We start from the raw sequence: 13779 nt of genomic DNA on the forward strand, positions 1-13779 counted from the left end.
AGTCTTATTTATATTCACTTTATATGATATTATGGCAGCACAGTGTCTTTCCTGTGCTGTAGTGTTTTGTGTGTAAATGAATGTAAGACGTTTATGCAGATGGTAAATGGACTTTATTTATATAGCACCTTTCTAGTCTTCCAACCACTCAAAGCGCTTTTACACTACATGCCACATTCACCCATTCACACACACATTCATACGCTGATGGCAGAGGTTTCCATGCAAAGTGCCAAGCTGCTCATCAAGAGGAGTTTCTCATTATTCATACACACGCTCACACACCGATAGCACAGCCTTCGGGAGCAATTTGGAGTTTAGCATCTTGCCCAAGGACACTTCGACATGCAGACTGGTAGAGCCAGGGATCAAACCGCTGATCTACCGAATAGCGGACAACCCACTCTACCTCCTGAGCCACAGCCGCCCCAGAAAAAAAAGCACCTGGTATTCCCAGGCAGTCTCTCATCCAAGTACCAACCAGGCCCAACCCTGCTTAGACGAGATTGGGCGCACCCAGGGTGGTATGGCCATAAGCCAATCATTGTTATCCTACTGGAATCTCTTTGTCTGTGTGACACATATTTTGAACACAATGTCTTAAGAACATTACACAAGGCATGTAGCTTAGTGGTAAGGATGCTTACTGGACCTTATAATCCCCAATTCAATATCAGAATTCCTTAGTTGCATTTTTTTTACCCTTCTCTCCCCATATTTCCTATCTGTATCTACAAAAGCCAACCATCTAGTGAAGGAAAAAGCACCAAAAACTTACCTTAAAAAACAGTACAGAGTGCTGACTTTCTTTATACATCACTTGTTCCACCAGATGATGCGATTAGATTTTGCAGCACCTCGATGCATAAATCTGTATATTAATTAAGTAAAACAGTTTTTTTCTTAAACTTCTATAGATCTTGAGATCATTACCATGTGTTATGTGAAGAAAATATACTGACAAAGATTGATTTGTTAATGAATATATTGATTTGGTACATTAATTACATCATTAGTGCAAGCCAAGCATGTCATTGTGACTATAGCAGGACATTAGGCTGACTGTTTCTTTTTGCATCTCCGGAAAAACTCCTTAAATTACTGTAGCTTAGTTGATGTGTGCGACCTCTAAAACAAACTCCATTAGCAGTTTGTTTACCTCTTCTCCTTTTTTTTTTTTTGTCACAGCAATAGCTCCGTTAATCTGCCATCTCATCAGAGAAGCAGCATTTTGACTGGAATAGCTCTGCAGTCATTTAATTAGTTTTAATGTCATGTTGTTTTTCATGGGACATGCTCGGCTCTTCGGGTGCCACCAAGTTGCATCACAGTCTGTTTGTGCGTCTTTGTGGCTTTTGGGGTTAGTTTGTGGAGCAATAAGGGAAGATATGAAGCAACCCAGTTTGAATTATAACTATGTTGTCTTTTTGGACGTGGTTTGGAAAGGCAGTTTGGGTGGGATTGACCCTATACTGCATATTGAACAACATGAATCCCCAGTCAGTTATAAAATGACTTGTAATCTTTTAGAGCGCTGGTTTTAACTGAGCGCCAAAATTTCTGTATGTTCTCTCTTGGCTTTTTTTTTTTCTGTAGCCCTCCGCGTATTCATTATCGCCTCAATGTTTCAGAGTTACCTTTTTAAAATCCCTCCCAGCGGTATTCCTAGTGTTTTTCCTAGACTTATCCTGTTTTTCCTGCCTTTTCCCCAGCGGTTTTCCCACACTAACCACAGCTGACATACACCGTTACACTGACCTGGCAAAGCGGATATGTCACACACACAGGTCAAATAAATACAAAGTGGGAACCTGAACCCAAATCTGGCTCGACTTGTCTCTGCAGGCCAGGGTTCATTTGTGCCTAATCACTCTCCCAAAGGGAAATGTGCTCTTTGACCTTTTGTCAGTCATAACCTGCATTTCCTACAGGCCCCTTCAACACACTGGGGTTGCTTCTTTCACAGGGGACGCGCTCTGATCTGCCTTTGTAAAGATCCAGTTCTGTCCTTTGGGATTTTATTTAAAACTCTCAGTCAGTTCATGTGGAAGACGTGGCAAGGAAAAAGAGATCACAGGGAATTCATAATGGAGGTTAGATTTATGATGAAACAGGCAAAACATAATGAATGCAGTGTTATTCTCCCAAATTAAGCTTTGTGCAAGTCATCATAGCCATATTCCCTAAACGAGTAGTGAATTACCTTCGTTCTGCTGACTTATTAGACCGCCACCACTACCACCGACATACAGTACCCATCCAGAGAGAGTCAGTTACATGTCAAGTCAGCATCTGGTGCAGCTGTTCTTCCTGCTTCTTGGCAGCGCGCGTGTGTGTGTGAATTAACATGTGGGTTAGGTTAGAGTGACTGGCCTTGGAAGAAGTGTGAGGTTATTAGCTAACCTGCCAGAACAGCCTTTGCATCATCCCTTGTCCCTCGGAGGAGAAAAACTCTCACCATCTCCTCCTGAATTTTCTGTCTCTCAGATCTATAGTTTCGACCTCTCACTTGCTTCATCTTTCCTCCACACCCCTCTCTCTTCTTTCTCCCGTCTTCAGACTCCTCTTCCTGATTCCAGCCACAACGATGTCTGGTATATTAGATCAGGCTTTATGGATTCCTCTCTCATTGGCCTTTCCTTGCTTGTAAAAACAGGGAAGATATATCCTCTGCTCTCCTCCATCAGTCTTCTGTCATACACTTTCTTTTCTTCCGTCCCTTCTCTTACCTCCTGTGTTCTCATTTTGTTCATTTGTAGTCTTGTTCCGCTCTACGTCGTGCCAAAGCAATTAAGCTTGAACAGGATGAAAATATGTCATTCATTTTGTGTGTTAATTGAATCTCTTCCTGCCTCTCCATGCATAATGAATGAGTGAGGCTTGGATTTTCCCGGAGTTGTCCAGATGTTTGCACAAAGGCTGACCTAATTCTGATGAGTAGATAGTTAAAGGATTTTCTTGCATCTCTTTATCTGCACTTTTTCTTTCTCCTTGTCTCCACTCACACACTTGTCTTCTTCCTCTAGGTGCACAGTAACAACCGTCACACCCAAGGTGTCCGGGTTTTCAACAAGGTAGAGTGTGTTTTTAAGCCTGGCATCCTCCAGCCCTGGTCCTCTCCTCCCCTCAGCCTACCTGTACCCCTGGAGGATCTAAAGGACCCTTCCTCTCGAACCATCTCCCTCCCACTGGGCGGCCGGCCGGCTCAGATCCTCCGCTGCAAATTCTTCTTCACTGACCGCTGGCTGCTCATCAGCGAAATATCATTCCTCTCTGGTAGGAAACAGAATTGAAATGATTGATATGTGTTTTTTTTTGGCTTTGATGGGCAGTTTTTCTTCTATAGAGGCTTTGCACCTGCGTCACAGATATCCTAGCAACTACATCTGCCACTGTCCTGGAAATCCAGTAGAGATTTGACTTTTCCCAAACACTGGCTAAATTTAGACAGTAGTGACAGAAAAATACCTGAAAAAGGTCTACTGTAGTCTTAAGTCCAATCAGTATTCTGTAAATGCTTTAAGTAAAATCTGATGTTTCCTGATGTACAGTGACACTCTCAAGACAGAATCAAATTGAAAGACAGCTTTTATCCTTGCTGTGTGCTTTAAATTGCTTTAAACTTTCAGCAGACAGTCAAGGACCTTCTCCAGTCTCTGGTCTAGGGGGTTTAATAGAAACATAATTCTTCTGTGTTACATTAAACACGGGAAAACAGAACTGATCGAAAAGTATTCTTCCTGTAAATATGGCGTTTCACAAATAAATAGGCTTTATTTAAACATAGATGTTGTATCAGTTCAACTTTTAAATTGATTAAGGAAGTATAAACAGGAAGAATTGTTAACTGTTCTCCCTCCAGCTGTTTTCTTGTGTTTAAAGCCCCACTCTAGCCAGTGGTACTTCCTGTTCAATGGTTAACCTTCTTTATCAAACAGTGAATGTGGATGTGGTTAATAATCAGACATAAGCCATTACCATGGCAACCAGATTGCCTGCACTGGCAATATGTTGGAATGATTGTGATATTATAGCCTAACCTGTCCACTTACTATAGCCTTAGCTATATAGACTAGGTCACCCATAGGTGAAATCAGATGATGGCTTCTTTATTGATAGATCATCTGTCCTAAGCAATGACGTCTTGCTTTATTTTATAGTAAATGTCCATAAATTTTCCTCCTCAGTGGTCATGTCTGGTTCTATGAATGTGCAAAAGCATGCATTGCACCTTGAGTTTAATATTTTGCACCCACAGTTGAAATTGGATCAATAAATGCCAAGTGCAGCGTGGTAGGTCTTAGGCACATGGACTGTGTGGGTGTCTTCATGCGCACTTGCTATTTTGGTCCATGTTCATATGTGCAGCAGCGCAATGTGCAAAAGGGCTGAGTGAAGGTGAATATAGATCAGTGGGTGTGGTGTTTTAATAAATACTCTCTCAGCCAGTCATCAGTTAGTTACTATAATAATGATAGAAATAAAAAATAAAGAAATTAATTTAGTAAAGTTGTTTATATGATTATATCAGACCAACGTTATTTCAGCAATAATTCTAATGTATCTCACCTCGTACATGGTCACATAGTTTAGTAATTAATGTTACACAACAGTGTTTGCACTGCAGTATGTTTCAAGGATAAAACATGAGATTCAATTTTTGCATTAAAAAGAGGCTGATGACCCTGCCAACCCAACATCTCTTTCATAAAGAAGCAGAATATCAAGTTATAACCAACCAGTCTGATGTGTGTAAAAATGTGTGTGTGGTTATCCAGTAACAGTCTGGTGACATCAGGCGATTTAATGAAGGTAAACAGTGAGCGGCCGTGCATAACAGCACCGCACTTTGGTATGGCACTTTTCAGAGGCTGCAGATTTATCAACATATCTGTCCTGTTGCCTTCAGATGCTTCAGGGATTTAATTAACTAAATTAGAAGCTTTTCATACCATATAAAGCAGCTGTGGATAACAGATGCTGTAAGAATCACCCACATTCATTTGTAGATCAATATAGACAGACTTACTGACTTTCCTGCTTTAACCACATTGCGTGTTATTTTCTATGCTGATTTTGGTTGGAGAGTGTTTAATTGAAATAAATTATTTATATTTTAAGCATTAATCTGTTGTTGCAACACATCTGCAGCAAGTTTTTAGTTTGAACACAGGCATCTGACAAACTATTGTATCAGTAGCCTATGTGATGCTCACAAAAACAAGAGGATTTTATGAGGATGACGTATGACTGCAGTGTTCTACTATAGTCATACGCCATTGTTAGGTTTTAGCAAGAGCTTAAATTTTTGAACTTTGAGCACGAAATTAAGTTATTTGTCAAAAAAATATTTGGCAAAATGTTTGGCTAATCAAGATTGTCAGGAAATTACTCAAAAAATATGCCAAAATACACTGGAGGGTGACTTTAATATCTTCCTGTTTATGGACTAAAACAGACAGAAAGAGCGTCCTGATAGCTTCTGTGAAGATAGGATTTCTGCCTATCTGATTGGAAGTCAGATAGATGACTCCCCTGCTGCTCTCTAACTGAGATTGCTGTGACTAATTAAACTGTCCTCTCTACTCAAAAACACTATCAGTCCTTGCATGATAAGAATCAGTAAAGTAATCACACCAGACTCAGGTAGCTAAAATAAAAACAAGACCATGTTTTGTCGCTGGACTTGTGCCAGACTTGTGATTAAAAGATGCACCAAAACTGTCACACTGGTACACTGCTCTGGTTCAAGGTCCTGACCAGACACTGGCAGAAAGCTGTCATGAGTGGTCCAAACTGGTCCCTATACCTCCTGAACATGCCACATCTTGCAGTCTCATATCTTTATATGGGCCAGAACTGGCTCACATTTGGTTCTGTGGTACCAGAAAGTGCTCGATTCTGAGCAGAAATGTGACTAAATCTAACTCAGCTGGTTACTGAGGTGAAGGATACTCAGATCTACAGTTATTGAGATAAGATACACTGATTCCACTGTTTTCCCCTTCAGACTTTAGTATTGATGTTTTACTGTTTTCAAAGTGTTATATTTTAATTCACCACAACTGACAACTGTTATATTTTTCTACGGCAACTTCTTCGTCAATAGTGGCCTCCACTGATGGAAATTAGCTTTTAGCCATATTCTGGTAGAATAAATGTATTGTGGGTTGTTTCTGTTAAATAAACAATAAGATAAAACAAATAGGTATGAAACAGTTCTGTGCAAAACTATCCAGAAGGCTAATTTCGACAGCTGTTCACATCACAAATGACTTCTGCGCATGTTCTACTAGATATGTTGGCTAATGTGCACATTTAAAGCAGGACAGTGACGGTTAGTTAGCCGGTTAACTAGGGTTAGCGAGCTAACCCAAGCAATCAGATTAGTCAGTAGAGAACAGGTCATTCACAGTCAAAAACCACTGATGAATACTCTTTTGTCTGAAAACACAACCAGCTGTGACCACAACCACTTTCTCAACAGCTGAGGGCAAACAGAAAGTGTGTTGGCACATGAAAACCCCCCTAAGATTAAAAAAAAACCTGATCCATTTTCATTAAATTGTCTCTTTCTCTCTCTCTTCTTATCTAGAGCCTTTTGAGGAGGACATTACAGAAACACAGTCATTTCCTCCTAATCTTCCCAAGATTCCCAAAACCAGTTCCTCTCCTCCTCCTGTTGACCACACTTCCTCCTCTCCCACATCGAGCCACAGTATCTCCAACTCCACCGCCGGCCCTTCTGGTGAGCCCCGCTCTTCTCCCCCACATCTTCTTGTCTTTACTCTCCCTTTTTCCAGCTACCATTCTTTCTCCACTGTCCCATTTCATCACCCACCAAACTGCTTCATCTACCCCTCCTTTCTGCTCTCTATAATTCCCCTAATCTCTCCCTCGTCACCTCTTGTCTCTGTGCCCGTCTCTTTCTCTCCAGTTGTGATGAGTGTGAGCATGTCGGCGGTGTGTCTAAGCCATGTGTCTAAACCAGAGCCAAAGCAGGCAGTGCCAAAGGAGGCCCACATCTGACTAGTCTCCCTCTGTGTATCTCGAGCTCTGAAATCCTTTGGACTCGAGCCAAGATTTGCTGAACCAAAGTGAATGCAGGATGCTATCTACAGATTTTATTGTACTAAAAGGGCAAGAGAAATGTAAAATTAAAGGTCAAATGTTTTAACTTATAATTCTTAAATTTGTATCATGTCAATCTGGCTTTTAAAAAGTTAGTTTGAACTTTTACAAATTTCCAGTTAGATGGATGAAAAACCAAATAAGCCAGGATCCTGCTTTTCATGATTTCTTCTCCTCATCACTCGCTTCTGAGTCTTCACCACTTCTCTTCTCACACATTCCTCCTTTGTCCATCCCTCGCTTCTCCAGAACCCCCCACCAACACCACCTTCATGACGGACACCACTGGTAACTGGACGCTGTCAGGTGAGAGACAGAGAGGATGAACCCAGGGAGGGGAGCTAGCTACATCCGCTCTGGCTCTCCTCCAGCATCTTAAAACTGTCCCGCAGCTCAGTAGAGAGTATGAAGTATAATGGCGGAGGGATTACAGGGGCAGGCTTTGGCACTGAGTTCTGTCCCCTGGGTTTGAAGATATACAGCTGCAGGAAAAACACTAACAGAGTATAGTGTATTATATTTATGTACAATAACAACTTGGATTCCTGTGGTCTTACAAACTGCATGTTTTTCGGGGGAACTGGCTCTGTTCTACACAGCTAAACAATAACAGGCTTTTTAAAAAGCTGGAAATGGTTTACTGTGGCGTGTATGCTCCTTTGTCCTTGTTACTGGCTGTGGTTGAACAGCTTTGTTTTGGTTTATTTATTACCCGCATGGTTTTGAACTGACAGAGGGAGAGAGAGGTGTGAGGGGGTGCCTTCTGTTGTGACAGTGTGGTGTGTAAATCTGGTAACTGTGTGTGTATGAGTGTGTGCTTGCAGGTGTATATTTGTGTTGCTTAATGTGGATACATGCACATAAATGTGTCATGTATCATTTTTCTTTGGATCTTATTAACTGAGACATTTGTTCCATCACTTATTCCACCTAGAGTAGTTTTATGAGGCTGTTTTATGAGCAAAGTTTACACTAAACTATTCTGAGGAAACTCTTTCACCCTTCATTCAAATGACATGCTACATCTGACCTTTCAAGAGAGAAAAAAAATAACTGGATGATTCTGATTAATAGTTGACAAGAAAGCTGTTGAATGTTCGCATTCTTTCCTCAATACAGCAGGCTTTGAGAAGCCCTGTGGTATGACCGGGGCACACTCATAGAGACAATCCCCATCAGATGTTTAGTAAGCCTGATGAAATTGTGTCAGTGTGACCCCAATGAGTGCGTGACTGTGCTGGAGGAGCTAATGCTCACAGACTGAACAGTGCATTAACTCACGCCAGCGTGTAGACAGACACACACACATAAACACACTGATATATGCACAGCAATCTATATGCATCACATCAGGCCCATAAATAACATTTCATCCTTTATTTGCGTCTTCCAGGATCAGATGGTACTGCTTTGACTCCAAGGGCAGGACTTCCTGTAGCCAAAGATGACAGCAGCAATACTGCTATTCTGATTGGCTGCCTGGTGGGCATCATCCTACTGCTGCTGGCTGTCATAGCTGTAATTCTGTGGAGGCAGTACTGGAAAAAGATACTGGGGAAGGTGAGTCAAGGGGTCGTAAGCATTGTTTTATTTAAAAGCAGCTATTAAAAGGTCAGTTTACCTACATCACAAGAACATATTTGTTCATTTACCCCTGTGGGAGGCAAGGCTGGGATTAGAAGATGTTTTTATTAGTCAAGTGTGCAAGCATACAAAGAAAGTGTCTTAGCATTTGCTCCCACAAACTCAACAAAGAAGAATAAAGAATACAAATAGAGCAGAAGTAAGGTAATAATGAAATAAAAATCATATTAAATTATCTAATCATATATCTGGGTATCTAGTCATGCACATTCTTTGTTTTTTTTGCCAGAGTTTAGGGATATCTTAGACTTCTGTTACTTAATACAATGGCAATGAAATAAAATTTGTTTGCAAAATTATGTTTAGAAAAAAGCATATCTTTCCAGAAACAATGTCCCAGTTAATCTGCACAATCCACTAATCTGTCTGGCAACAATTTTTTATTTGAACTACATCATTTCTACAGAAGAAACAGTCCTAAATGAAAAAATATTCTTTTTGTGATTTGGGTTAACTGTCCCTTTAACCACATTAAAATGATTGATAGCATCCTGAAATAACAACTGCAAGTCATTTGGCAAAGTCCCACTGTATCTCAATTTGGATGTGTCTCCATCCTTTTACATTTACTTCTAACTGTCCAAAGACATAAAGACCATTTGCACAGTTTGATCACCATCAGCTCAGTTCAAATGATAAAGTTATATCACCTGTATTCAAGTGAAGCCTCTGTCCGCTCAGGCTCAGGGAAGCCTTTCCAGTGATGAGCTACGGGTCCACCTGTCAGTCCCCTCAGACAACGTGGTCATCAACAACACACACAGCTACTCGAGCCGCTACCAGCGCATCCATACTTTCCCAGATGACCGCGACCATGACAGGGAGGGAGAAGGAGAGTACCAGGAGCCCAGCGCTCTGCTCCGGCCAAGGGATCAGCGAGACAGCACAGGTAGGTTATAAACACAATTATCTGACAACCTTCATACTGTATGACCTATAACACATATACCTATTGGCCTCTCTGTTTCTGTCTCTGTGGAGTGAGTTCAGTCCAAAAAATTACATGTAGCTTAGTGGCGTGACATAAAACATGCTGACACGCAGTAAAACACCATATTCGAAATATATGTTGACATAGACTAATCTACGGTCAACCACATACAATTGGCATGGAGTCTTTGGAAAATGTGAAACAATACAACCTTCCATATGTATAGAATTTAAATTTCGACAAACATGTATGTGGTTTGTATAGATTGTTTTGTTTTGCGTGCCAGTGTTCATTCTTTTGCAACCTCGGTCTGCTGATCATATCAATAAGCAAACTCATTTGGAAAGGGAAACAAAAAAAATGTGTCTTTCATATCAAGAAAACACTGGTATGTACAGTGTAATTTACCACACCAAACAACAGTAAATTAAACCAAACATCCCGCAAGGAAGAGTTCCTCTATGAAGATGCACAGCGCAGAGGGGCCACAATAGAGCTATTGTTCTGGTAAAAAAAAGGGGAAGAAAAAGAATGGAGGGAGGAGAAAATGAGGAGTAAAAAGAGAAAAGACATTCCTTAAGTTGCATTGCACCACAGGAGGTTGGCATGCCATCTTTACAAGGCGCCTGTGTGAGTTTGAAATAACATGAGTAACAAAAACATTATTTCATCCACTGTTTTTATATGTTTTGTTCTGGCCTGAGTTTTGTTAACTTTGCCTGTCTTGCTATGCTCCCCTGTTCTGTGCTCCATGTGTCAGTGCAACCCCTCCTCCCATTATAATGGATATGCTAACCGTGTCGTGCTAATGGTTGTGTTTTGTTTTGTGTGTATTTTCGTGTCGCCTACCACTTTGTATGGTGTGTATGATCCACATTGTGGTGCCTGTGTGTACCCCGCCTCCCCCCCCTTGTGTGTGTGTGTGTGTGTTCATGTGCGTGTGCTCTCCCAGCCTTGCTGTTAAACAACCCAGCCTATCACGTGCTCCTGTCAGATCACAGAAAAGACTCCAGACCCCTAGTCGTCCCCAGCACCACTCAGGCTCAGGAAAAGAGCCTCAATGTGCCCAAGGGTAAGAGACCTCAGACTGGGCCAGCTCAGTCAAGAGGGGCCCCTACCTCACTACCTAACTATCCAGGGTTCGGGGCAGTAGAAGTACTCTCACAGTCTAGGCTAAAAAAAAAAAAAAAAAAAAAAAAAAAGCTTCCTGGATATGATGAGTCTATTTTGCATGTATCAACCCTCCTGTTACTCACATCATTAATCACTCTCATCTACTCATCACTCAAAATAACTCATGCTTTGTTTGAAGGGATAGTTTGGCTTTTGGGGAAATGGTGCATATCATAATTACCCTGAGTAAGACAAACTCACAAATGTCTTTTTTTGTCTGTAGTATGTTTCACAGTGAGTCCAGCTCAGCAAGGTATGTTTGATAACTAGATTACCAAACAAACCTAGACTTTTTGCAGTGCCCACCATTTAAACTCAAAACTAAAGGATTCAATGATGAATGACCTTGTACAAGGTCAGACTGGTTGAATTGGTAAAGAAATCTGTGCTAAAAGTTTCACTTTTACAAAATGTTTTCACCATTTTATCCAATTTTGTCCTCAATTTTGTTGTTTCTGATTTCAATTTTTACCCAGCTTTGTAATTTTAGGCTTTATAGTCTTTTAGACTTAATGTCATCTTGTTGTGTTGTATTAGGTTTAATATTTCCTGTTTTAAGTTTCATTTTTTATATAGAACAGAAGTGGTTTTTTTTTTTTAAAAAGTGTTGTACAAAGAGTTTTTTTGTTGTTACAGTCTTATAAAATTTCCCCTAATCCAAACTATCTCTTTACAACAAGTTGTCTGACAGTGATATCATGCAATCTTTTCTTTCACAAAAGAAGCTTAAAGCAAAACAAAGTTGTTTTTAATCAAACAGTTCCTCTTCTTTTAAATTAATCTTTCCATTTCATCCACCCTGTCTGTCTCTTCCTCCTCCCTCCAGCCTGTGGCTTGGACATGGACATGGAGAAGGGTTTCCCTCCAACTCAAGACGAGCCTCCCCCCTATCCTGGCTCCCCTCCTTACCCCTCCCTGTCTCCCCCCGTGTCTCCCCCACTGCCTCCCAGCGTCCCCCACTATGCTGAGGCAGACATTGTAAGCCTGCAGGGTGTCAGCGGTAACAACACCTACGCTGTGCCCGCCTTGGCCTCTTCCAGCCCCGGAGCTGATGCCTCCCCGCTGCCAGAGCTGCCGCGACACTTTCTCATCTTCAAAGAGAAACTGGGAGAGGGACAGTTTGGTGAGGTGAGGAATGTGATGACGAAGTCAGTGGTGTTGTGGGTGGGTGCAAGGGTGATTGTGCTTTAACAGTGTCTGTGTCTTGCTGGTGAAAGGTGCACCTGTGTGAAATTGAGAACCCTCAGGACCTTCCCAACCTGGAGTTCCCCTTCAATGTGAGAAAAGGTCGCCCTCTCCTGGTAGCAGTGAAGATATTGCGTCCAGACGCCTCCAAGAATGCCAGGTTTGTTAACATCATACACAGCTGAGCCTGATCTCAAACTTCAGTGTGGTTCTCAGTTTTTGTTTCTGCATTTACAGCATATATCCTCTTCTCTCCTCTCTCCTGTGTTTTGTGTGTGAGTCCTTCTGGTCAGGGAATTTCTGGAATATCAGGGAATGTTTAGAGGTGTATGACACACATAGGAGTCAGGAAATTTGATAAACCTCCTTGAGAAGTCATATCATTAAATTATTAAAAACTGGTGAAAACTGGGAATTTACCATTTAATGTTTTTTTTTCAGCTTTAGATGAAGCTATAAAATCTGCTGAAATATTACTTTTCAGGTTCAGGTTGATCTCTACAGGCCAGAATGTAGACTCCAACACAAACTCAGAGCAGCCAGCCTTCACATACCATATCAACTTATAAATTTCTTATAGCCAATGTGTTAAGGAAGCAATAACCTGATACCACTTACATATCCAGCAGAAGCAGAGAAGAGATTCTTTTTCTCACATTTTAGCCCTGCATTTTTGTCCCCGAGCTCCTCAGAAAAATACCTGAGGCCTCTGTGGTTTTCTCGATGTTTGACTCGCTTCACCAGCCACTTGTTTACTTTGGCTCTCTGCCCCTTTTGCGCTGGTCAGGTGAAATCAGCGTGTGTGGGGGGTTTGGTGAGAGCCAGAGCAACACAAACATATCGACCAGCAAAACAGATCAATGAGGTGAAAACTGGAGACTGTGGAATCAGTAACCCTCTCACTTCACAGGGAGTAGTTTGATTTAAATATTTAAAAAATGCACCATGGGGACAAAATATTGAAGAGATTTATTTACAGACCAGAATGGAGCCCAAGATCAACATCTGTCACTCTTTACCTCTTCTTTGCTTTACCTCCTCCTCCAAATCCACCAGTTTTCTCTTCTATACATCCCCTCCAACTCTCTGACACATCTCACTCTTCCCTCTCACCGTGGTAGGAATGACTTCCTGAAAGAGGTTAAGATCCTGTCTCGCCTGAAAGACCCGAACATCATCCGACTTCTGGGAGTGTGTGTGAGTAGTGACCCCCTCTGCATGGTCACAGAGTACATGGAATGTGGAGACTTGAACCAGTACTTGTCCCACCGAGTGCTTCTGGACAAATCTGGACCTTCACACAACACCCCGACCATCAGGTAACACATGCAGACAAATGTACACAAACTAAAATACACACACACACACACACACAATTTTGATTTATTTACGATTCCTTTCATGTGTAATCTTTGCCTCCAGCTACCCGGCTCTCATTTCCATGGCCAGCCAGATTGCGTCAGGAATGAAGTTCCTCTCCTCCCTCAACTTTGTGCACCGGGATCTGGCCACACGCAACTGCCTGGTTGGGGGTGAGAGGGGTGAGAGCGGAGGGGATCCGAGCGGCGAGCGTCATATCAAGATAGCTGACTTTGGCATGAGCAGGAATCTGTACGCTGGAGACTACTACAGGATCCAAGGCAGAGCTGTGCTGCCAATACGCTGGATGGCCTGGGAGTGCATACTCATGGTGAGAGGACAGAAATTAGTGTGTT

The 13779-nt window shown here is 41.7% G+C and overlaps 1 protein-coding gene across 4 annotated transcripts in view; it reads left to right on the forward strand.

Annotated features, from left to right (window-relative positions):
• The window catches only part of ddr1 (discoidin domain receptor tyrosine kinase 1), a 40550-nt gene that overhangs the window by 23248 nt on the left and 3523 nt on the right, over window positions 1-13779 (forward strand). For 2 of the 4 annotated variants that reach the window (XM_044360077.1, XM_044360075.1), the window contains exons 9-18: window positions 3027-3276; window positions 6596-6748; window positions 7381-7437; window positions 8525-8691; window positions 9457-9664; window positions 10659-10778; window positions 11706-12007; window positions 12097-12224; window positions 13186-13383; window positions 13487-13754. In XM_044360077.1, coding sequence (XP_044216012.1) covers window positions 3027-3276; window positions 6596-6748; window positions 7381-7437; window positions 8525-8691; window positions 9457-9664; window positions 10659-10778; window positions 11706-12007; window positions 12097-12224; window positions 13186-13383; window positions 13487-13754 — 1851 coding nt within the window. The remainder of the gene's footprint in view (window positions 1-3026; window positions 3277-6595; window positions 6749-7380; window positions 7438-8524; window positions 8692-9456; window positions 9665-10658; window positions 10779-11705; window positions 12008-12096; window positions 12225-13185; window positions 13384-13486; window positions 13755-13779) is intronic. The other 2 variants (XM_044360078.1, XM_044360076.1) reach the window with 2 other exon arrangements.

This window comes from Thunnus albacares, chromosome 8, assembly GCF_914725855.1.
Source record: "Thunnus albacares chromosome 8, fThuAlb1.1, whole genome shotgun sequence".
Classification (NCBI taxonomy): Eukaryota; Metazoa; Chordata; class Actinopteri; order Scombriformes; family Scombridae; genus Thunnus; species Thunnus albacares.